Source organism: Taeniopygia guttata, chromosome 21, assembly GCF_048771995.1.
Source record: "Taeniopygia guttata chromosome 21, bTaeGut7.mat, whole genome shotgun sequence".
In the NCBI taxonomy this organism is placed as follows: Eukaryota; Metazoa; Chordata; class Aves; order Passeriformes; family Estrildidae; genus Taeniopygia; species Taeniopygia guttata.
In genome coordinates this window covers 1,129,310-1,146,920 of record NC_133046.1, presented here as the reverse complement: position 1 = coordinate 1,146,920, position 17,611 = coordinate 1,129,310, and the positions used below count along the sequence as shown (strand labels likewise).

The 17,611-nt window shown below is 42.6% G+C and overlaps 1 protein-coding gene across 11 annotated transcripts in view; it reads right to left on the bottom strand.

Annotated features, from left to right (window-relative positions):
- Positions 1 to 109: 109 nt before the first annotated feature.
- Positions 110 to 17,611, bottom strand: part of KIF1B (kinesin family member 1B) — a 77,188-nt gene continuing 59,686 nt past the window's right edge. For 10 of the 11 annotated variants that reach the window (XM_072917234.1, XM_072917241.1, XM_072917238.1 and 7 more), the window contains 15 exons: positions 16,328 to 16,436; positions 15,654 to 15,720; positions 14,817 to 14,901; positions 14,450 to 14,555; positions 11,320 to 11,434; positions 10,650 to 10,783; positions 10,078 to 10,139; positions 9,247 to 9,392; positions 8,746 to 8,985; positions 8,260 to 8,331; positions 7,581 to 7,702; positions 6,663 to 6,812; positions 6,142 to 6,334; positions 5,465 to 5,583; positions 110 to 4,718 (listed from right to left, as the gene is read on the bottom strand). In XM_072917234.1, the coding sequence (XP_072773335.1) occupies positions 4,676 to 4,718; positions 5,465 to 5,583; positions 6,142 to 6,334; positions 6,663 to 6,812; positions 7,581 to 7,702; positions 8,260 to 8,331; positions 8,746 to 8,985; positions 9,247 to 9,392; positions 10,078 to 10,139; positions 10,650 to 10,783; positions 11,320 to 11,434; positions 14,450 to 14,555; positions 14,817 to 14,901; positions 15,654 to 15,720; positions 16,328 to 16,436 (1,763 nt within the window). In that variant the 3' untranslated portion in view covers positions 110 to 4,675. 11 annotated transcript variants of the gene reach the window in all.

The following is a 17,611-nucleotide window of genomic DNA, read 5'->3' as shown; positions in this document are numbered from 1 at the left end:
GCAATCAAGATAAATTTTATTAAAGTATCAGCTTGGTCAGCACAGGTTTTAAAAACAATTAATCGACGTAAGATGCAAGTAATTGAATCATAATGACAGAGCACACACATTCTATCTGCTAATGCACTGGTTGTACCTTTATTGTTTCACCTCGTTCACTAACAATTCAGTGGTGCAAGGTTACCATACACAGTTAGATATCTGCATTGCACACCTAAGGCTATACAGCAAATGGATCAGAATTAGTACAAATACATGAACTATATTTACATTTTGTATACTCAAGCTCCAAATATCGGATATATTTACAAAATAAAATAAGAAAATGAAAACCTGAAATTAATGTACAGTGTTGCTGATACACTCCTTCGCTGGGATGAAATCAGTTTGCAAAAAGATTTGTTCAAGAAGGCCACTTATACAGCATTTACCTTGTATACCTTGTGTACAGAGAGATTAACAGGGACATGGGGACCGCAATTCCAAAGGATGTATTCCAGTGGACAGCACGTCTGATGTCCAAATTCGGGAGCCATAACCAACTGCACATGAAATATGAACAAGCAAAGTGGAAGATTCAGACCTGATCCTGGGAAGTGCTGATCATTCAAAACTCCCTTTGCTTCCAGTCCCTGGTTTCCAGGCAAGCAAGAGGTAAATTCAGCACTGCTCAGGGGCAGCCCATTCACTTGGCAACATTAAGAACTGAAGACTTAGGAGCTCCACACCAGTTTTCTGAATACACAGCTGATCCCAGCAATTTAAATCCTGTTCCAATAACATTGGACACAATCATCTGGTTAGTGTTGGACTAGTTTTGATTTCAAATACACGGAACACATAAATGGCCTTCTGAACAAAAGTCAGTCCTGCTTTTGAACGGCTGATGTTTTGAAACAAGGAAGCACGAAGTTAATAGATCCTGCTACAGACACTACAGCCAGACCACAGACTGGGTTAGTGACCACAACGGAGAGATGCAACGCACACGTCAGAGCCGTCTGCAGGGACAGGCAGCAAACCCCTCCTGAGCAGCAGCAGGAGCCTTCCTCCTCCAGCAGCAGGACAACAGCTGCACCTTCAGCACAACACCCACCGCAGCATCAGCTACCACCAGCTCAGGTGTGCCGAGTACAGGCAGATCCACGTGCACAGGCAGTTTAGTACCAGTGGGTGTCAGACCAAAGCTAATCCTCTTTCTTACTAATGTGCAATTAATTACAGATGTATAAATATACAATACATTACATAAAATTAAATCCCTGTAAATTAGATAACAAGCAGCAAAAGTAAAGTCTTTGCTTTGAAATACCATGCTAATCAGTAATAAGGACTCTTAGACATTGATGCAAAAAACCTTTTCTTGGCAGTCTGGAAATCATACTCTCTGGAAATAGTACTCCCTTCTCTTCCATATTCCCAGAATACAGGAATCTTCTTTAAAAAGGTACTTAAAGTGCATTTCTAAAACACAGTATAGGAGGTTTACCTTAATTTTACAATACCCAGGAAGATCCAACATAATTTTCAAGGGACAAGGACAGTTTTCTCCTTCCTTTTGGCGAGGAACATAAAAACACAAACACAGCACAGTTTGACACTCGTTCCTCCCAGGGAATGCCCACCAAGCGCCCTGCTAGTGCATGTCCTCATGGGCTGGCAGGCCCACAGCAGGATGCCTCACCTACAGAGGCTGAGTCCCCAGAGCTGTCCGACCCTGGGACTCCACACACACGCAGCAGGTAACCAAGAATGGGCTTTGGAGTGTCACAACAAGGCAACTTAGCAGATTTTTCCTTCCTCATTCTGTTTCCAAAAAGAAATTTCAACATGTTGGGCCAAGCTTTGAAGTGAATGGAAACTCACTTTTTTTGTTTATTTGTTTGGTTTATTATCTCTTTAAAGAAAACTTGGAATGATTTCAGTCCAGTTTTAAGTAGGGAAACCCAAATGTCTCAAAGCAGGCTTCAGTAATTGCAGAAAAACTTTGCCTTTATGTCAGACTTGAAAATTGTAATGTCCATTTGAACTCCACACAACAACGACCTAGTTTGTTACAGATTATGCAGCTTTAACAGATGCTGATGCTTAAAACCAGACTTTTGCTCTTCTGATGACCCATTATCCACTCAGACCTCAAGTCACCAGAATTTGCTTGGAGTTTTAAGATAGAAGAGTGACATTTATGCAACAACTGTAGCACTTCAAGCTCTCTATAAGATAATCATCTGTCTCTTCCTGCTTTTAAAGGAAGATCCCTTAATCATGATTTTGTGCAATGCCTATAACCACTTGGTTCATTCTCTGGCTTATCCAAAGCAAAGACCTAGAAAACTAGTTTTCTTCTAGTTAAAAAAAAAAAGAAACAGATAAAAGTTAAAATGCTCTCAGTGTGTCACAACCTACCACCACCTCAATCACTCTGCCTCCTCAAACAGGTTCCACTGTCATTACAAACAGTGGTGATGGCAGCAATAACTTAATGCTTAGAATTAACCTAATTCTTGAGATCAGCTTAGCTGCAGTGTGAGGAGCCCTCCTGCAGGACAAGCAGTTTTATCCACACACTGGAAGTGCTTTATCATCATTGCATAACAAAGGAATATCATCACTGTATTGGGAGTCACACACAGTTAAACAAGACAAAAACAGAAGGAAAAAAAAAACAGAAAAGAAAACCAAAACCCTATCCCTATCATGTTCCTGGGTCCCCAGGATGCTCCTTCACTCTGGCTTCCAGTTCTGAAATAAATCTGAGGACCACAGAGACAGCATGAGCATATGAGTTAGCTTGAGAACTACCTGGAGATATGTAAAGGTATGTCCCAGCAAGTGCCAGCCTCCATCTCCCTGCTCCTTTGCCTTCCAGGCTGTTAGGAGGTCTCACTGTGCACTGCAATTTTCTGAACGATACAGCCCCACAAGCAAAGACCTTTCTCAGCAGATTCCAGTCCCACGCACACGTGGCCTGCCCAGCTGATGGCTGAACCCAAATGAGCCTCCGGGGCTGCACTGTGCCTGCTGTGCCTCCTGCAAGAGTGGGAACAACCCTTTCACCTCTGCCTTGCCAGGCTGGAGCCTCCAGATGAAATCCCTTTGCACTGCCCAGGATCACAGCCAGCCCTAGCAGTGCCTGGGTACAGCAAGAAAGGAAAACACAGCAGGAAAGAACACACAACATCCCCAACCTCCCTAATACCTGACTGAGAGACAGGAGTTCACTTCCCCGAGAGGAAATTCATTCTGCTCTTCTTCCTTGGGGCAAGGACCAAAGCTTTGGCCACAAGAAGAACTTATACTGTAGGTCAAGAACTGACACCACCCACTTGATGTCCAAGAAGCCAATTATGACATTCCACTGACCAGGACCAGAATCCACTTGCTCTATTCCCCAGGAAGGGTTAACTCTGAATATAGTGGAGTTTAGCTGATGAAAACTGCAGCAGGGAAATTAGGAGACACTCAGCAGTTATTTCAAAAGGAACTCAGAGTGTCCTGCAGCTCCCTGGAGAACACTGCAGATGCTGGGCCTAGGAATTGTTCAACAGGCTCTGGATGCTCCCACGGACAGGTGGGGTGGCATTACAGGTAAGGGATGCACAAACAGGCCCTTGGGAATGACACCACAGAGCTGCTACCCTGACACAGCCACAGGAGTCCTAAACCTCTTCCCAGAGAGGAGAGAACTGTTCCTGCACATCTTGGAAGTCAGGACTAAAAGGAGGAAGAGGGGATCTGCCCTCCATGGTGATCCAGGGAACAACTGCACTTTCATTTCTATTTAACACTCCCCATCTGTCAAATACACAGTTTGAGCCAATCTGAAATTTTTGGGATTTTATCTCATATTTCAGTCTGTGGTCTATTTCCCCTCATATCAGCACAGTCTGCTCAGCTCAGTTCAGAGGCTGAGGAGTGCGTGTTGATGGAAACTCTTCTGGGAAAGAGTTAAACCCAAGTATTGTTCACCTGCAGCCCCCACAGCAAGACTTTAAAGGCAGATTGTTCTAGCCAGCCCCTCCTGGTTTGTTCCCTAACTTTTCCTAGCTCGTGCCTTAGCCTGCTGGACCCTGGAAACTCAGAAACTTGCACAAAGTCCAAAATCCAGTCTGTCCAGATAGATTTGTCCAATATCAGCTTTCCACAGAGTGTAACTTTGAGGCTGGATCCAGAAAGCCTGAGGAGCTATTGCAGTTCCTGGCTGGTAATGTCGCCATTAAACAATTTATCTTACCCTGGCATTGGAACTTTGCCTTGAGGGAACCAATGCCCACTGCCAAGTCACAAATTGAATGAAAACCCTGTAGCAGTCTAGACAGACAGTGGACAGTGGGACAGACACCAAAAGGTCAGCTGAAATGGGAAAACAATTTTTATAGGAAAATTTTTTTTTTTCTTTTTAGAGTCGTGCATAATCACTCGATTTTTTTGATTTTTTTTTTTCTTTCTCTTTTTGTTTGGCCACATGCTACTAGTACAATTCAGGTACAGGTGAAAAGAAACAAGGTAGGGTTAGAATACCTAGAAAATGCGCTGAAGGAGTGGGGAAGGTGGGGGATGTTAAGCCACAGGATTACATACAAGAGAAACCGTCAAGAATCACAAAGAGAAAATGAGAGGTAACACTATCTATGGGAAGGTGAGTGGGGAGAACAGATGAGAACATTACATGGACTCAGTACTTCATCTGGCCCGTGCGTCTTCGAGCCAGCTTTGACCTGTACAAAAAAATAGAAAAGGTAGTTGGTGAATTCTGAAAGTTCATTTTTCCTCCCTCTCCAAAGTTTATCCACCTATTTTTTTTTTTTTTAATACTTTGGTACAGTCCTAGTTTACTCCATATGTTAAGAAAGTAAAATGTATCCAGGGCTGAAATGAGAAAGAATTCTCACTTCTCTGTTCTGCTTCTTTAATGGGAGAAGGGCTTCACTGTTCAGAAATTATTTGATGCTGTACAGTGACAGCTTAATTTTTTAGGTTTTGAGTTTTTTTGCTGAAAGGAAGAGCTACTGCAGTGGAGTAAGATGTGTCCAGCAAGCAGGGGCTGTCTGTGATAGTGGAAAGGCTGCCAGAGAAGTTATAAAAAGGGAATGTAATTTCTGCTTTAGCTTATAATCAAGAACACAAAAAGGTAGTCCAGCACAGACGAAGTAAAAAACTTTATAAATCTGTAAAATGGCAATACAAGGAAACCATCTTGTGGTCTCCAAATGTAGCATCCCATACACATTCAAACTGGACATGACTGTTCAGAACATCACAAGCCAAAACAGCAGCCCCTGCAGTTCCTGAAATACAGGGCAGGTTTGTTTTCTGATTGTTCTGGGGCTTTTTCTGCCTACCCTCCTCCCTCCTCCAGTTCCCACATCTTGTCAAATTCCTCGGAGCAAAACTAAAATCTGTGACCAGCCTCCTGGTCTGAGCATCTCCCTTCGCAGGAGAGCGCACAGGAGCTGCCTCTTACCGAATTGTGCCAGCAAGGAGAGGATTGAAGGCGTATAACCAGTCATTCATGTCCTTGTCATTGATGGCCTGGAGCAGGACTCCACGGTGCTTTGTGCACACTCCAAATGTGTTGGGTGTCTGGAACATGAAGGACAATTTAAATACAAAATCTACAAGCACAGAGCCTGATGCACATTTCCCCTCTGAGATAATCTGCTCCGTCACATCCCTCTTTCACTGATGTCTCACTGGTGATTTCCAGGGTATTATTAGTCATTATCTTCTACAAAACAGATTCTCAGCTGCTGAGTGTGGGCTTTAAGAGGTGGACCAGTAGAGTTTATTTGATTCCTTGCAGGATGTTTGCATGTGTTGTTTTGTTTTTTAAAAAACAAAACACACAAGTCCAAAAATACAAAGGAAGCTGCAAAATCCCAACATGCAGGGTGATGGTACCAACACATGCACCTAAAAGCTAATCTGGTGTGTGACAGCAGTCAGGGTCACTCTCTGGTACAACTGTGTCCAAAACCATAAGAAACCCTGAACAAATTGGGAACTTTGTGGGCAGGATCATCAATGTCTCCACAACTCAGATCCATTTTCCTTGGAACAGAGGTGACACAGCTGATGGTACAGATGCACTGCTACTGGTAATGTTCTTGTTTTATGGATAAACAAAGCTCTCAGACTGACCTTCACCATTGCCTGTTGATCCTCACTGTATTCCACCTGAGCTGTGGATAAGTTTATGATTCCTCTTTCTACAGGATCTTTGTCACTGTTGTAAATAAAAACATAGGGACGGCGAACCACCACAAAGTGCTTGGCCCAGGAGCTGGAGAGTGGCTCCTTGAAGTGGAGGTATCCTTTCTTTGACACCACAGAGCTGGAAAAAACAAACCCACATCAAAACAGAAATAGATTTTCCCCTGACTATCCCTATTAACTGCAAAACACTGTGTAAGACACTTGGTCCTTAATATGTTTTGTCTGCAACAGTATTCTGAAAAAGTTCTTCTAAAACAAGCTCAGTGGTGTTTTCAACAACTATGCAAAAGTCTGACAGTTTTCCCCAATCCATCACAGAGGACTCTGCAGCTCTGCTATCACCTGTTAATCTTCCTTCTTCAAATGGGGCACAGAACCTACAAATCTCAGAAAGTCCTTGTGACAGTTCTCAGGAAGTCACAATCGCACAACACTAAAAAACTTACCCTGGTCTGATTTCCTCAATATCAGGAACGAGGTTTAGGAACTCGTTCTTTCCAGCTCTGGCAAGGTAGGAAGTTTCTACTGCAGGAATTATCTGGAAATGCTCCACCTCATGACAGGGACTGGAGGCACGAGAATTTGCTTCTGGTGTCCTTTAAAAAAGTAGAGGAAAAAAAAGTAAATCGCAACAAAGCAACTGAATATGGCAATGGAATTTAAACTGCATCTTCAGGCCAGCCTGAAGTTCCATCCTCCAGCCCAGATTTATTGTATGACATTGGGATCCTTTTGTACAATATTGAATAGCATTTTCCCTTGATATCTGTGAAATAAAACTTGAAATAACTGCTAGTAAGTTGCTTCCCACTACTTCTACCTTGTTTCTCTTGCTAAACATAGTCACAACACAGATATAATATACTTCCTTACTACTGTTTGATACAAAATGTTCTACTTCCTCAGCACTCCTCCCTCTGGGATGTTGAACTGAGAAGGTACAAATTATGTCTTTCATTACATGGTTATTCCCAATTTCATCAAAAGTATCTTGTGTAGACACAGCTGAGAAAGATAAACAGAGATTAATGGCCACACTGGTTTATTCTGGGTTGTTATTAGTAGACCTTTTCAACAGACTCTGAAAAAACTTGGGGCCTCTGCACACTCTAGATGCACTGGTCACTGGAATGACAAGCATCTGACTGTTCTCCCAACACAAGGGGAAAAAAATACCACTTCAAAAGAACAAAATGGGAAAAAAGAATTGTGCAGAGTGACTGGAGAAGTAAAACAAGGGGGCTGTACAGAGAAATATCTGAAAGTAGGGAAAAGGAATAAAAGAGGAAAAACAAATCACAAAACAGCAAAGAGATCTGTGAAGCACTGAAAAGTGATGTTTCCTTTTAATACAATACACTTACTTCTGATCAACTGAATTGCACCTGGAATCCACCAGAGAAGGGCAGGTGGATGAAGGGGTGAGGGTTGCACTGCTGAAACTGGACACAGACGGATCCCGCCCAATCGGAGAAATATCCGAGAGCTGCAAGCACAAACACATCAGAGGAGCTGGGCTGTAGCTGAGAATGCCTTTCAGCAGGGAAGGCTCAGAGAACAGAAAGGCTTTTTCATCAGCCATTCCCCTACTCAGTAGCAAATTTTCACACAAACCACCACAAACCCATGTGGGGGCAGAAATAGAGCAGCATTTATGCAGACACAGCTTGTTATTATCAATGTCCTACACCTCTGATTATTCACACTCTGAATAAAACTGGATAAAACATCATCCAGTTTGAAACTTGCCTACAGGCAGAATTTTTAAGAGTCAATTTATCCTTTTACATAGGGAAAGAGTCTGCTAATAAAGTGGGAACTATACTACACTGCAAGTCCACACCATTGCCTATTCCTGCCATAGCCTTTGGAACCTGATGCTGAATAGCCAAATGCTTCCAATGGACTGAAAATAATAAATAATACATTAATATAAAGCGGTTTCTCTTTCCGTAGTATCAGCAGATTCCATGACCCACAAACACACTGCTATTGTACTACAAATGGAGTGTATTACAATTAAATATTACATTAAATATTTACCTTACAATCGCTGATGCTGTTGTACACCTGGTTGAATTCCCGGTTGAAGGTATGAGTAAGAAGCTGCAGACACTAAAGGGGGTACGTGAGGGAAAACAAATGAGACACAGAGAAGAACTTTATATTTGGATTTTCAGAGAAATTTGAACAGAAGAGGTGATTTGCCAAGACACACTTGGCAGGTCATGAAAGAAAAAATAATTTCTAAACTGCTATGAAAAATCACAGAAGAGGGTAATAATCACTTCACTTGATAAAATGAGAAAGTTTTTATAGAACCACTAACCCAGGGGAATGAGATACAGCCACAGCCCAAACCTCCCCAGCAGCACTGGCTGGTGAGAGTGGTTTATTTCACTAACCAAGATGTTCAAATGAAACTCTCACACTACTGGATACTCCCCAAGCTATCTGAGAAGCTTGTGATTGAACTACAGTCCCCTCTGGCACCCCAGCTGCCAGCAGGATGGTTGCCCTGTGCCATACCTTGGTGGCCAGCTCCTTCTCCCGGTCCACCAGGCTCTCGATGTCCGCAGAGTCGTAGCCGCTGCTCTCGCTGGGCGTCACCGCGCTCTCGAAGGTCGTGGTTGAAATCTGAGAGGAAATGCTGGTGGACGTGCTGAGGGTTCCACTGCTCAGGCTGGGAGACAATGAGTCACTCAGGGACTTGGGGATGCTGTCACCAAGCTTCTCACGAAGCAGAAGAAAATGTCGTGTTTTCTCCACCTAGTAAGAAAAGAAATCAGTATCATCCACTCCAGGAAGTTCCCAATTTTAAAGACACTGAATTCTTAAGAATCCTTTACTATTCATACCAGTAATTCTCACCAGGGAAGGGAGTTTACAGTGGCACTAGAAACTAAATTTGCCTGTGTTGAATACACTGAGATTCTGAGCTGAGGACTCTACTCAGCAGCCAGCCACACACTTTGTATCTTCTCTGCCAGGAGAACTGATTTAGATCTTGACTTTGATCTCTTTACTCACCTCATGTAGCAGCTCCAGTTTCTCCAGTTCCCACTGATGCTCTAGAATGAGGCTGTCACCCCTGGGCCTCCAACCTGCCAGGTTTTCTTCTCCCCTCACATATGCCACAGAAGTATCCAGGACTTTCCTCCTCCTCCTCTGCATTCCTGAGCAGTAAAAAACAACACAGACGTGTTAAAACCATAGCCAGAGAGGTGTCACTGAGAAATAATCAGCAATTTGCAAAGAACCAGCACTTCTGCTGTTTGGCTGGAAATATGCAACACAAGGATTTCATTACCTGCAAATACACAACCAAAGATACTTGATTTAGTCCAGCTTTCTTTCTTTTTTCAAATATTTTCTATTGACCAAGATATAATGCAAACTCCTGTTCAGTTTCATTTAACACAAGGACTTCAGTTTCTACATCTTAGAAGAAAAAATACAGATACACCATGAACTACATTCCTTCCAGGTGTGAAGTTGGCATCAGAAATCAGCAACATCTTCAAAAGACAAGAAGAAGCTCTACTACTGCAAAATCCAGGCTCAACTGTTAGTTATGAGCCATGGATTATGCCCCTAAGACTCAGGTACATGAACTCAATGCCCTGAGTTACCTATGTTAGAAAACAAAGTTTCCAGTGAATCCTTATTCACCAGTGGTAAACACAGATTTGAATCTAAAGTAAAAGCCTGAGTAAGTATCTTATGGAATAGCAATGTTACATTGCTCCTATGAAACACAAGAACTGCTTCTGATCAGGACAGAAATGTTTATCCCATTCTGCCTGAAAAATTTTCTAGAGAATTTCATATTTATCACTGGAACACCCAGTCACTGCTTACCTGGACTTCCTGTGTCTGCCATTTTGCATAAACTCAGTTCATAGATCCCAGTTACTCGATTGCTGTTCACAAGAAAGCAGAAGAAACAGAAACACACTATTTATTATCTTCAGAAATAAAGTGCTTCAGCTTTAGCTCAGTGGTTCCCAAAGCAGAATTTCAAGTATAGTTGTTAGTTAGAACTATATTTCAATTCTGCTCTTGCACAAAACAGCCAGAACAGACTGCAAGATCCCAAAACAAGGCATTTCCCCCGTGTTCCCCGCCCCACCCTGAACTGGACTTGAAGAGCACACGCTGCAGTAAATTCCAAGGTCAGGATCAAGGTCATCTATGTGCAAGCTTGAAAAATGGATCCCTCTTCCCAACCCTGTCAGTCTGGAAAAGAGGTCAGTAAAAAGAGAAGCTATCCGAGTTCCACTGAAATAAATGCAAGAAAGAACATTCAAAACCAGAACCTATGAGTAGGTCAAGTTTCAGGGAAAAAAATTAGGAAAACTAAACTACATCCTCTAAGAGGAAACACAAATACTGACAAAAAAGGTCAATAGCAAAATGGTAACTGCACTTACGAGTCTGGGGATTTGGAGTAGCCACTGCCGAAGAGGCTGCGCAGGGACCGCGGTGGGGAGATCTTGGCGTCTCGGGAGTAGAACACCATGCAGACGTCCTTCGTGATCACAGCAGGCTGGATGCAGTGGTCAAGCTAAGAGGAACACCAGCAATGAATGAATGGCTGCAGCCAACTGTGCCAAGTTACACTGCTGCCCTTAGTGGGGCAGCTTTTGAAATTTGTTCTTGTTTGGGTCTTTGGTGAAGGGTTTTCATATGTGTATCTGTGAAACAGAACCGCCAAATTTCTTGATGCATTCCATGAAATTTTTTTACTACACAAAACAACAGTGTCTTGCACACAAGCCAAGAGCTAAGCCACTGTTTCTAACACCAGTACTTACACAGCAATGTTCACTGATTCCAGTGGATTTTCAGATACAAAGATAGATAAAACAAGGCACAAAAAGCTAAGTGGATACCACCAGTATCTCTTGTGTTGCAAGGCAGTTGCAACTGCCTTGACATCAAGATGTTAATTATAAGTACACTTTTTCCACCCTGTTCTGAGGAAAAAAATACTCTTACTGGCTTCAGGATTCAAATCACTTTTGAATCTGTTTCTCTTGGGTACACTCTGTGTCCTGTCTCAAATAGTCTGTAGCCAGCAGGAAGGCACTGGTGTCTCACCTCCAGGTAGGCAGAAAGGGTCATGTAGATCTTCTCTCCATACGGCGTCACTCGGTTGAGAAGGAGGGAGTTGTGCAAGGAACTGTCCCAAACCGCCTCGAACCGGTAGAAAGTCCTGGAAAGAAGTACAGTAAAAGGTCAATAGTAAGAGTTCCTCTGCAGCCCTCTCATCACTCAGTGTAAAGCATCTCTTCTTCCAGTGATGAGGATAACAAATACTTGAAGCAAAAACCTTGTCTTTATTTCCAAGATCATTTACTTTTACCTCACACAGTGTGGCCGCTTACAAAGACTTATCTAAAAGAGAAAAGGAATGCAAAAAACAAAAGCTGTCATAGCTCTACAGGGAAGCCAGCACTGAACAGTTGTTTCTAAACAGAGAAAATTAATTTCTACTGCAATTCAGCCCAGCTGGATCTTAAAAGTGCATGGGAAGATTATTTCTACACCATATTGTAGGACTTCTGTAAGACATTTCTTCAGTGTGGGACAAGGAAAGAGGAGCTGAAAGCTCCCACAGGTCTACTCCAGCAATCCAGAATGTTCAAGTAAAAAGTGAGAGACAGCATCACACACAGCACAGCCCAATCACTATATCCAAAGGCATCGTTACACTCTCCCCTCTCTAGCAGTAAGTTATATATCTGAAGCCTTTCTGTCCTAATTCCCAACTCAGAAAAACAGAAGATGAAACTAAAGACAAAGGACAAATAGCAGGGTGGGGGTAGAAGAAGCAAGAAAATACAAAGCGAAACAAAAAGAAACATGAAACAGCCTAAGAGCAGACATGTCAGAAACAAAGAGTTCAGTCTCAAATAGAGCTCTCAAGAATCTCCTTTCTCTGATACCAATTACATAATTCCAACCTAATACATAAAGGCACCATGAACTGCAGTCAAGTGAGAACACTGCTAGATACTCTTTGCATTTAAAGAACCATATTTAGGAAACTACTTCTAAATATGTTGCTTCTATTAAAAATACAGAGAAACAGAATCTAAAGGCCAAGTATTTGGTAGCTTTAAAAACACTGTGAAGCACTGTAAAGTAATAATCCTCATTTGAGTTAGATTAGGCAAAGAGCACAGTTGTCTTCTAAGCCTTTACACATCTGTGTTCTGTCCTTCTGTTTTAAACTTTCATCATGACTTAGTTATGGCAGCAAGCAATTTTTTCAACTTCTAGCAAATTCCAGACCCACTCTCAGGGTGGAAGAGAAAACAGTAAGACCCGTCTGCTCACAGATGGAAAAACCACTGTATGTAGCCCTGGCATCAGTTCTGCACAATTTGCCAAACAAGATTTCTCCTCATGGAGAGAGAACACAGGTATAAATGCTCCTCAGTGCAGAAATACTACCACCCTCTTGAGCAAAATGCTGTTTGGACAAACACCAAGATGAAGTCAAGCACAGCTTTGAGGCAATTATTTTAGTACATCTTTTCTAGCCAGGAAGGTAAATATACACAGCTTTGCCTGCCCAAACCAGAATTTGCTACAACAGCTACAGAGCGAGACAAAAACCAGAGGTGAGCAAACTCCTTTCAGCACAGCCAACAGCACACGGAGGAAAAGGGAGCACAGAACACACAAAGCATGGAATAGAGGAGAGACAGCTTAAATGTGTAGTTAAAACTGATTCTGAAGTCAATCTCAGCATCAGTGAAAAGTGGTGAACAGGGAGCACTGAAGACTCTGTCTCCTCTTTTCCACAGGGAGAGCACAGAAAGCAGAGTGCAAAGTGCCCTAGACTGTGCATCTGCCATGCCAGGCTGTGATCCCACTGGGAAGCTGAAACAGGAATCCAGCATGGGCAGCTACTGCATGTCTGCCTTCTCTGCCAGCTGCTAAACTAAGGAGTGGCACCCACATGGTTAAATTTCATATGCAAATCCTGTCCCAGAACAGAGGCTGAATAGCAGTCACCTGGCAGCCACTGCTATTTGATCAGAGCAATTCAAGTAACCTCATAATTCAGTCCTTGGCTTGGTCCTTCAAACAAGCAGTGTCAGAGACACTGAGAAATTCCAAATTTAGTTCTTTGATACAGAACAAGGGAAGAAAATAGCAAGGACTACAGAAAGGGTCTGTATTTGACAGCACATCAAGAGACTCAGAAAGACTGCACAAAGGAAATTCTCCTATTCTCACATATGAAGGAAAGCTCACCTTCACAAGTCCCCCAGTGAACTGCACCTGAGTAACCTCTGACACAGAGGAAGAGGAGCAGAAGAAGGAGGAAGAGGAAGACTACTTCTGGAAAAGCTAAGAGGTATTCTAACAGAATTCAGTAAAAGCTGAGGGGAGTGGCAGCATTACAAATGGGACATAAAGCATTCTATTTTCAAGAATCTTTATGTACAAAGAAAGCAAACAGAAAATACCTAGGCATATCCTTATCAAGAAAGAGCCTGTAAAAACATAGAAAGAGCTTCAGTTAGTGCAGCCAAAAGCACAACAGAAAAGCAACAGCTGAGAGGAACAGAACAAGTGGACTAAGAAACAAAACAAAGTGAAAAAACCCCACAGAAGGAAGCAAACAACTCTGCAGACAATGAGCAAACATAAGACACATCCCTTACCAGGGCCTCAATTCCCTTCCACCACACTGTCATGCACTCATCCTACAGCTTAAACCTTGGCATTTTGGGACGAGATGGCCAACATCTTCATCCCACTCATCCTTCACCTAAGCTGCCCGCCTTACAGAAAACTACAGAAATATAGAGGAATTTATAGAAATAAACCAGAAAGCACAGGGCTTTCCAACTGCAAATCCAATAGTATCAGCCAGGAAACCAGCAAGAGTCTCCCTGTTTTCCAGTTGTACTGATTCATTAATTCAAACACACTGAAACACCCACTTCTCAGTGGAAGGCAGTAACTGCCAATCCCCCTGCCTGCCTTTACAGACACAGGTGGCAGAGAGCCCACAGGCAGGAGCAGCAGCCCAAATCCACTCTAATGCCACTGGTGTTCCAAAGCCCAGGCCTCTAACAGAGAAGGAAGAACTCCAGTGCTTGGAAGGATCCCAACTCCAGCATTCAGCAGGTGCAGCAGAGGTGGACTCAAACCTTCCTCCCCTCTCGAAACAGCCACTCCTGTTGGAGTGCTGACTTCATTCACTTACCTGTTGGAGCTGTGAGAGGACTTCAGGTATTTTGCAGAAATAATATTCAAAGACAGAATGGCATCCACAGCAGCTTCATCTACCTCTGCTTTATTTCTTATACGCCCTAAAAACAGGAGGAGGCAGAATCAATTAAAATTCAAACTGCAATACAAAAGGAATTCGTTTTCCCAATACAATTTCAGACTAGCTGAATAACAAGCAGCTGTAAGTGGAAGTTGCAAAACTTAAGATTTTCCTCTGGATCTTTTTAAAATTCTCCTCCTACAGGCAGCGCTCATAAAAATGACAGAATCTGATAAAAAGAGAAATTACCAGTAGTAGTAATTTCTTCTCTACAGAGCAAGACACAAAACCATTTACTCACCAACCACCAGCTCTCGCACATCTTTCCAGTGCAGCTCACTGCCCTTCTCATGGATAATGGTGACTGTGATTCTCCGCTGGATTCCCTGTGGAGTTCAGAAACAAAACATGCTGAAGTGTTCACACACACATTGTCTATTTTGCACTTATACTGCAAAAGTGAAGCAAATAATACCATTTAAATAATATCAATAATATAATTTAATATAATTTAAGTGATTTAAATAATATCATTACAAATCATCTGTAACTGAACAAGCAACTCCTTGTTTCAGGGCCCTAAAATTTACTTCAAGGGCATGTTATATTTTCATATGTAAAAGAAATTAAATGCTTCCCCCTCCTCACTCCACAGAGTAGGGAAAATGTAACTTTAAACCTATAAACCATATTTAACTGAGATTATCTTTATAATCTAGCTGGAGACAAAAATATTATTAAGGATGGCAAGAGGAATTTAAGATGCACTGAGATACAGTCACTTCATAGATTATGTGTCATAACCACAAGCAGTGAGAGAGAGCAAATGGAATTTAAGTCCACATGATCCTTCTGTGTCCTTAGAGATGCTGGAGAACACTGAAGGCACAAATCTGGTCCCAAAGGTTCCTGCTTTTTACAAGGCTTTCCTCTTTCCTGAGTGGGATGCCCACTGATAGGGCAGGAACAGCAATTCCTGGGGGCCAGGCAATGCCCTCGCAGCCCAAAGCCAACCCAGCACAGGTGGGAGATGCTGCCTGCACTGCAGGCTGTGTGGGAAAGGAGCTGCAAAGGCCAGCCAGCAGCATCCCCCCTCCCTGCAGAGCTGACACCGGCTGTTCACAGCTTCCATCGGTACCTGGTGCAGCAGGAAGGTCCCCTGGCAGGGCAGGCCCCCGGTGTGATCCACAATAGCAGGGATGTACCTGTGTGAGACAGGGAATCAAGCATGTACCAGCACAGCAGCTTCTGCTGCTAGCAGCTTCCCCTCCTTGTAGCAGCTGAAGACATAAGAGTGTCTTTCTACCTACTCTACAAACAGGCTCCTTCTGGCATTACAGGATCAGTGGATTGTGGAATTATCATCCACTGTACTTCCAGTACTAACGGAAAACAGCGAAACTGGCTTCTCAAAATAACCTCTAAATACCTGTCAGGGGAAAACCTTCTCTGTAGCAGAGATGAACACTGAACAGAGTGTGCTACATGACTGGAGTATATCTCCCGTGTCCCAAAGAATCCAAACTGATGGCCTACAGAGGGAAGTTTTCCTGTGCCTGTGTCTGGAATTTCACCATGGAAAGACACCTCCAAGTGTGAAAGAAAGTCATTCTATCACTTCAGTCCCTTCCAATGGGGACAGCTACTGTCAGCAGATTGGACACCCATCACTACAAACCAGCAAGGCCCCCACCATGGTGACCACTAAACATCAACCTGATCTGAACAGAACAAAGGGGAAAAAACTCAGCAATCTCATAAACCACCATTCTTGAAACACAACGTTAATCACAATATTAATACAGGACTTACTCTCCTGTTGGCTCCAGTTCACTGATTTCAAACCACACCAGAAGGTCATATTTGCTCACACTCTGGCCCAAGCTGGGCTTGCTCATAGTATTCAGCTTTGTAGCTGGCACTTTAAAAAAAAGAAATAAAGAAAAAAAGAGCAGTTTACAAAGACTGAACAAGTAAAGCTTATTCAGGACTCAGAGAAACGTTCCATTTCAGAGGTCCTACATATTCTGTGTATGTAGGCAGACCACAGCTTTTACCATGAAAATTATGTTGCTTACAGCAATCATGATTTCTCTAAGTGTTTTTAAATCTAGGTTACTAGAACAGAAAAAATTTTTGAAGTCAAATAATGGAACAAAAGTGCATCCAAAGAGCCTGGAAAAATACACAGTCCCTCTAGAAGTTTCCTCAAATATGCATCAGTTGCTTTACAGCTTGACAGTTGGTGATTCAGAATTGCTGAGGTCTGTTCATCTGCAGCATCAGTCACACATAAAGTACATTTCACCTTCCCAACACAAGAGGAAAAGAATAGAACTTAAAACTTCAGTCTTCACTTCGTCATGTTAAAAAACTGCCAGACTCCTGCACCACTTGGTTAAGATATTGTATATGTAAAAAGGCAGAACAAGATTTATTCCAGAGCCCTAATCCTGCTTAAGTATTTTTCTGGGCTCCTTATCTCTTGGCATTATTGAGTATAACCAGCCAGATCCCCTCTAATTCCTTTCATTCAAATGTAGGGATAAACCATGTTTAAAAAAACTAATGAGACAGCTTAAATTCTAGAAATAACCTAATACTCCCTCACACATCATACCTTTTAGTTGCCATTACATGCTTTCTCTTATCTGTTCACTCATTATATTTTTGTAAATGGAAACATTTTAAAAGCTTAGTTCCTGTACACTCTGACTAGGAGTTTTTTAACTCTGATCTTCCATTTTTTCTCCTTTCACATACTAACCTTACTGCTTTTATTAAGCCCCAAAAATATTCTCCACTACCTCTCAAGACTCAATCCTCCCTTGCTCAGGTATTCTTTAGGTTCTCCCACCTTTACATCTCTGTATCCTTGGGCTTCTACCATGACTTAATTTCCCATATGATGGAAGGATACAACAGCCCCCAGTTAAAACAGGCCCTTACAGGAACGCCTAGGTGCTCTCTTTTGAGATCTGTTTCTTTTCTGGGTAAAATAGCAGCTGCCTCGGAGGGACAGATTTTACAGGAATCAGATATTCACAGCACAGCTCCACCCTGGGAGGCAGCGAGCTTGAGGCTCATCATTTACCT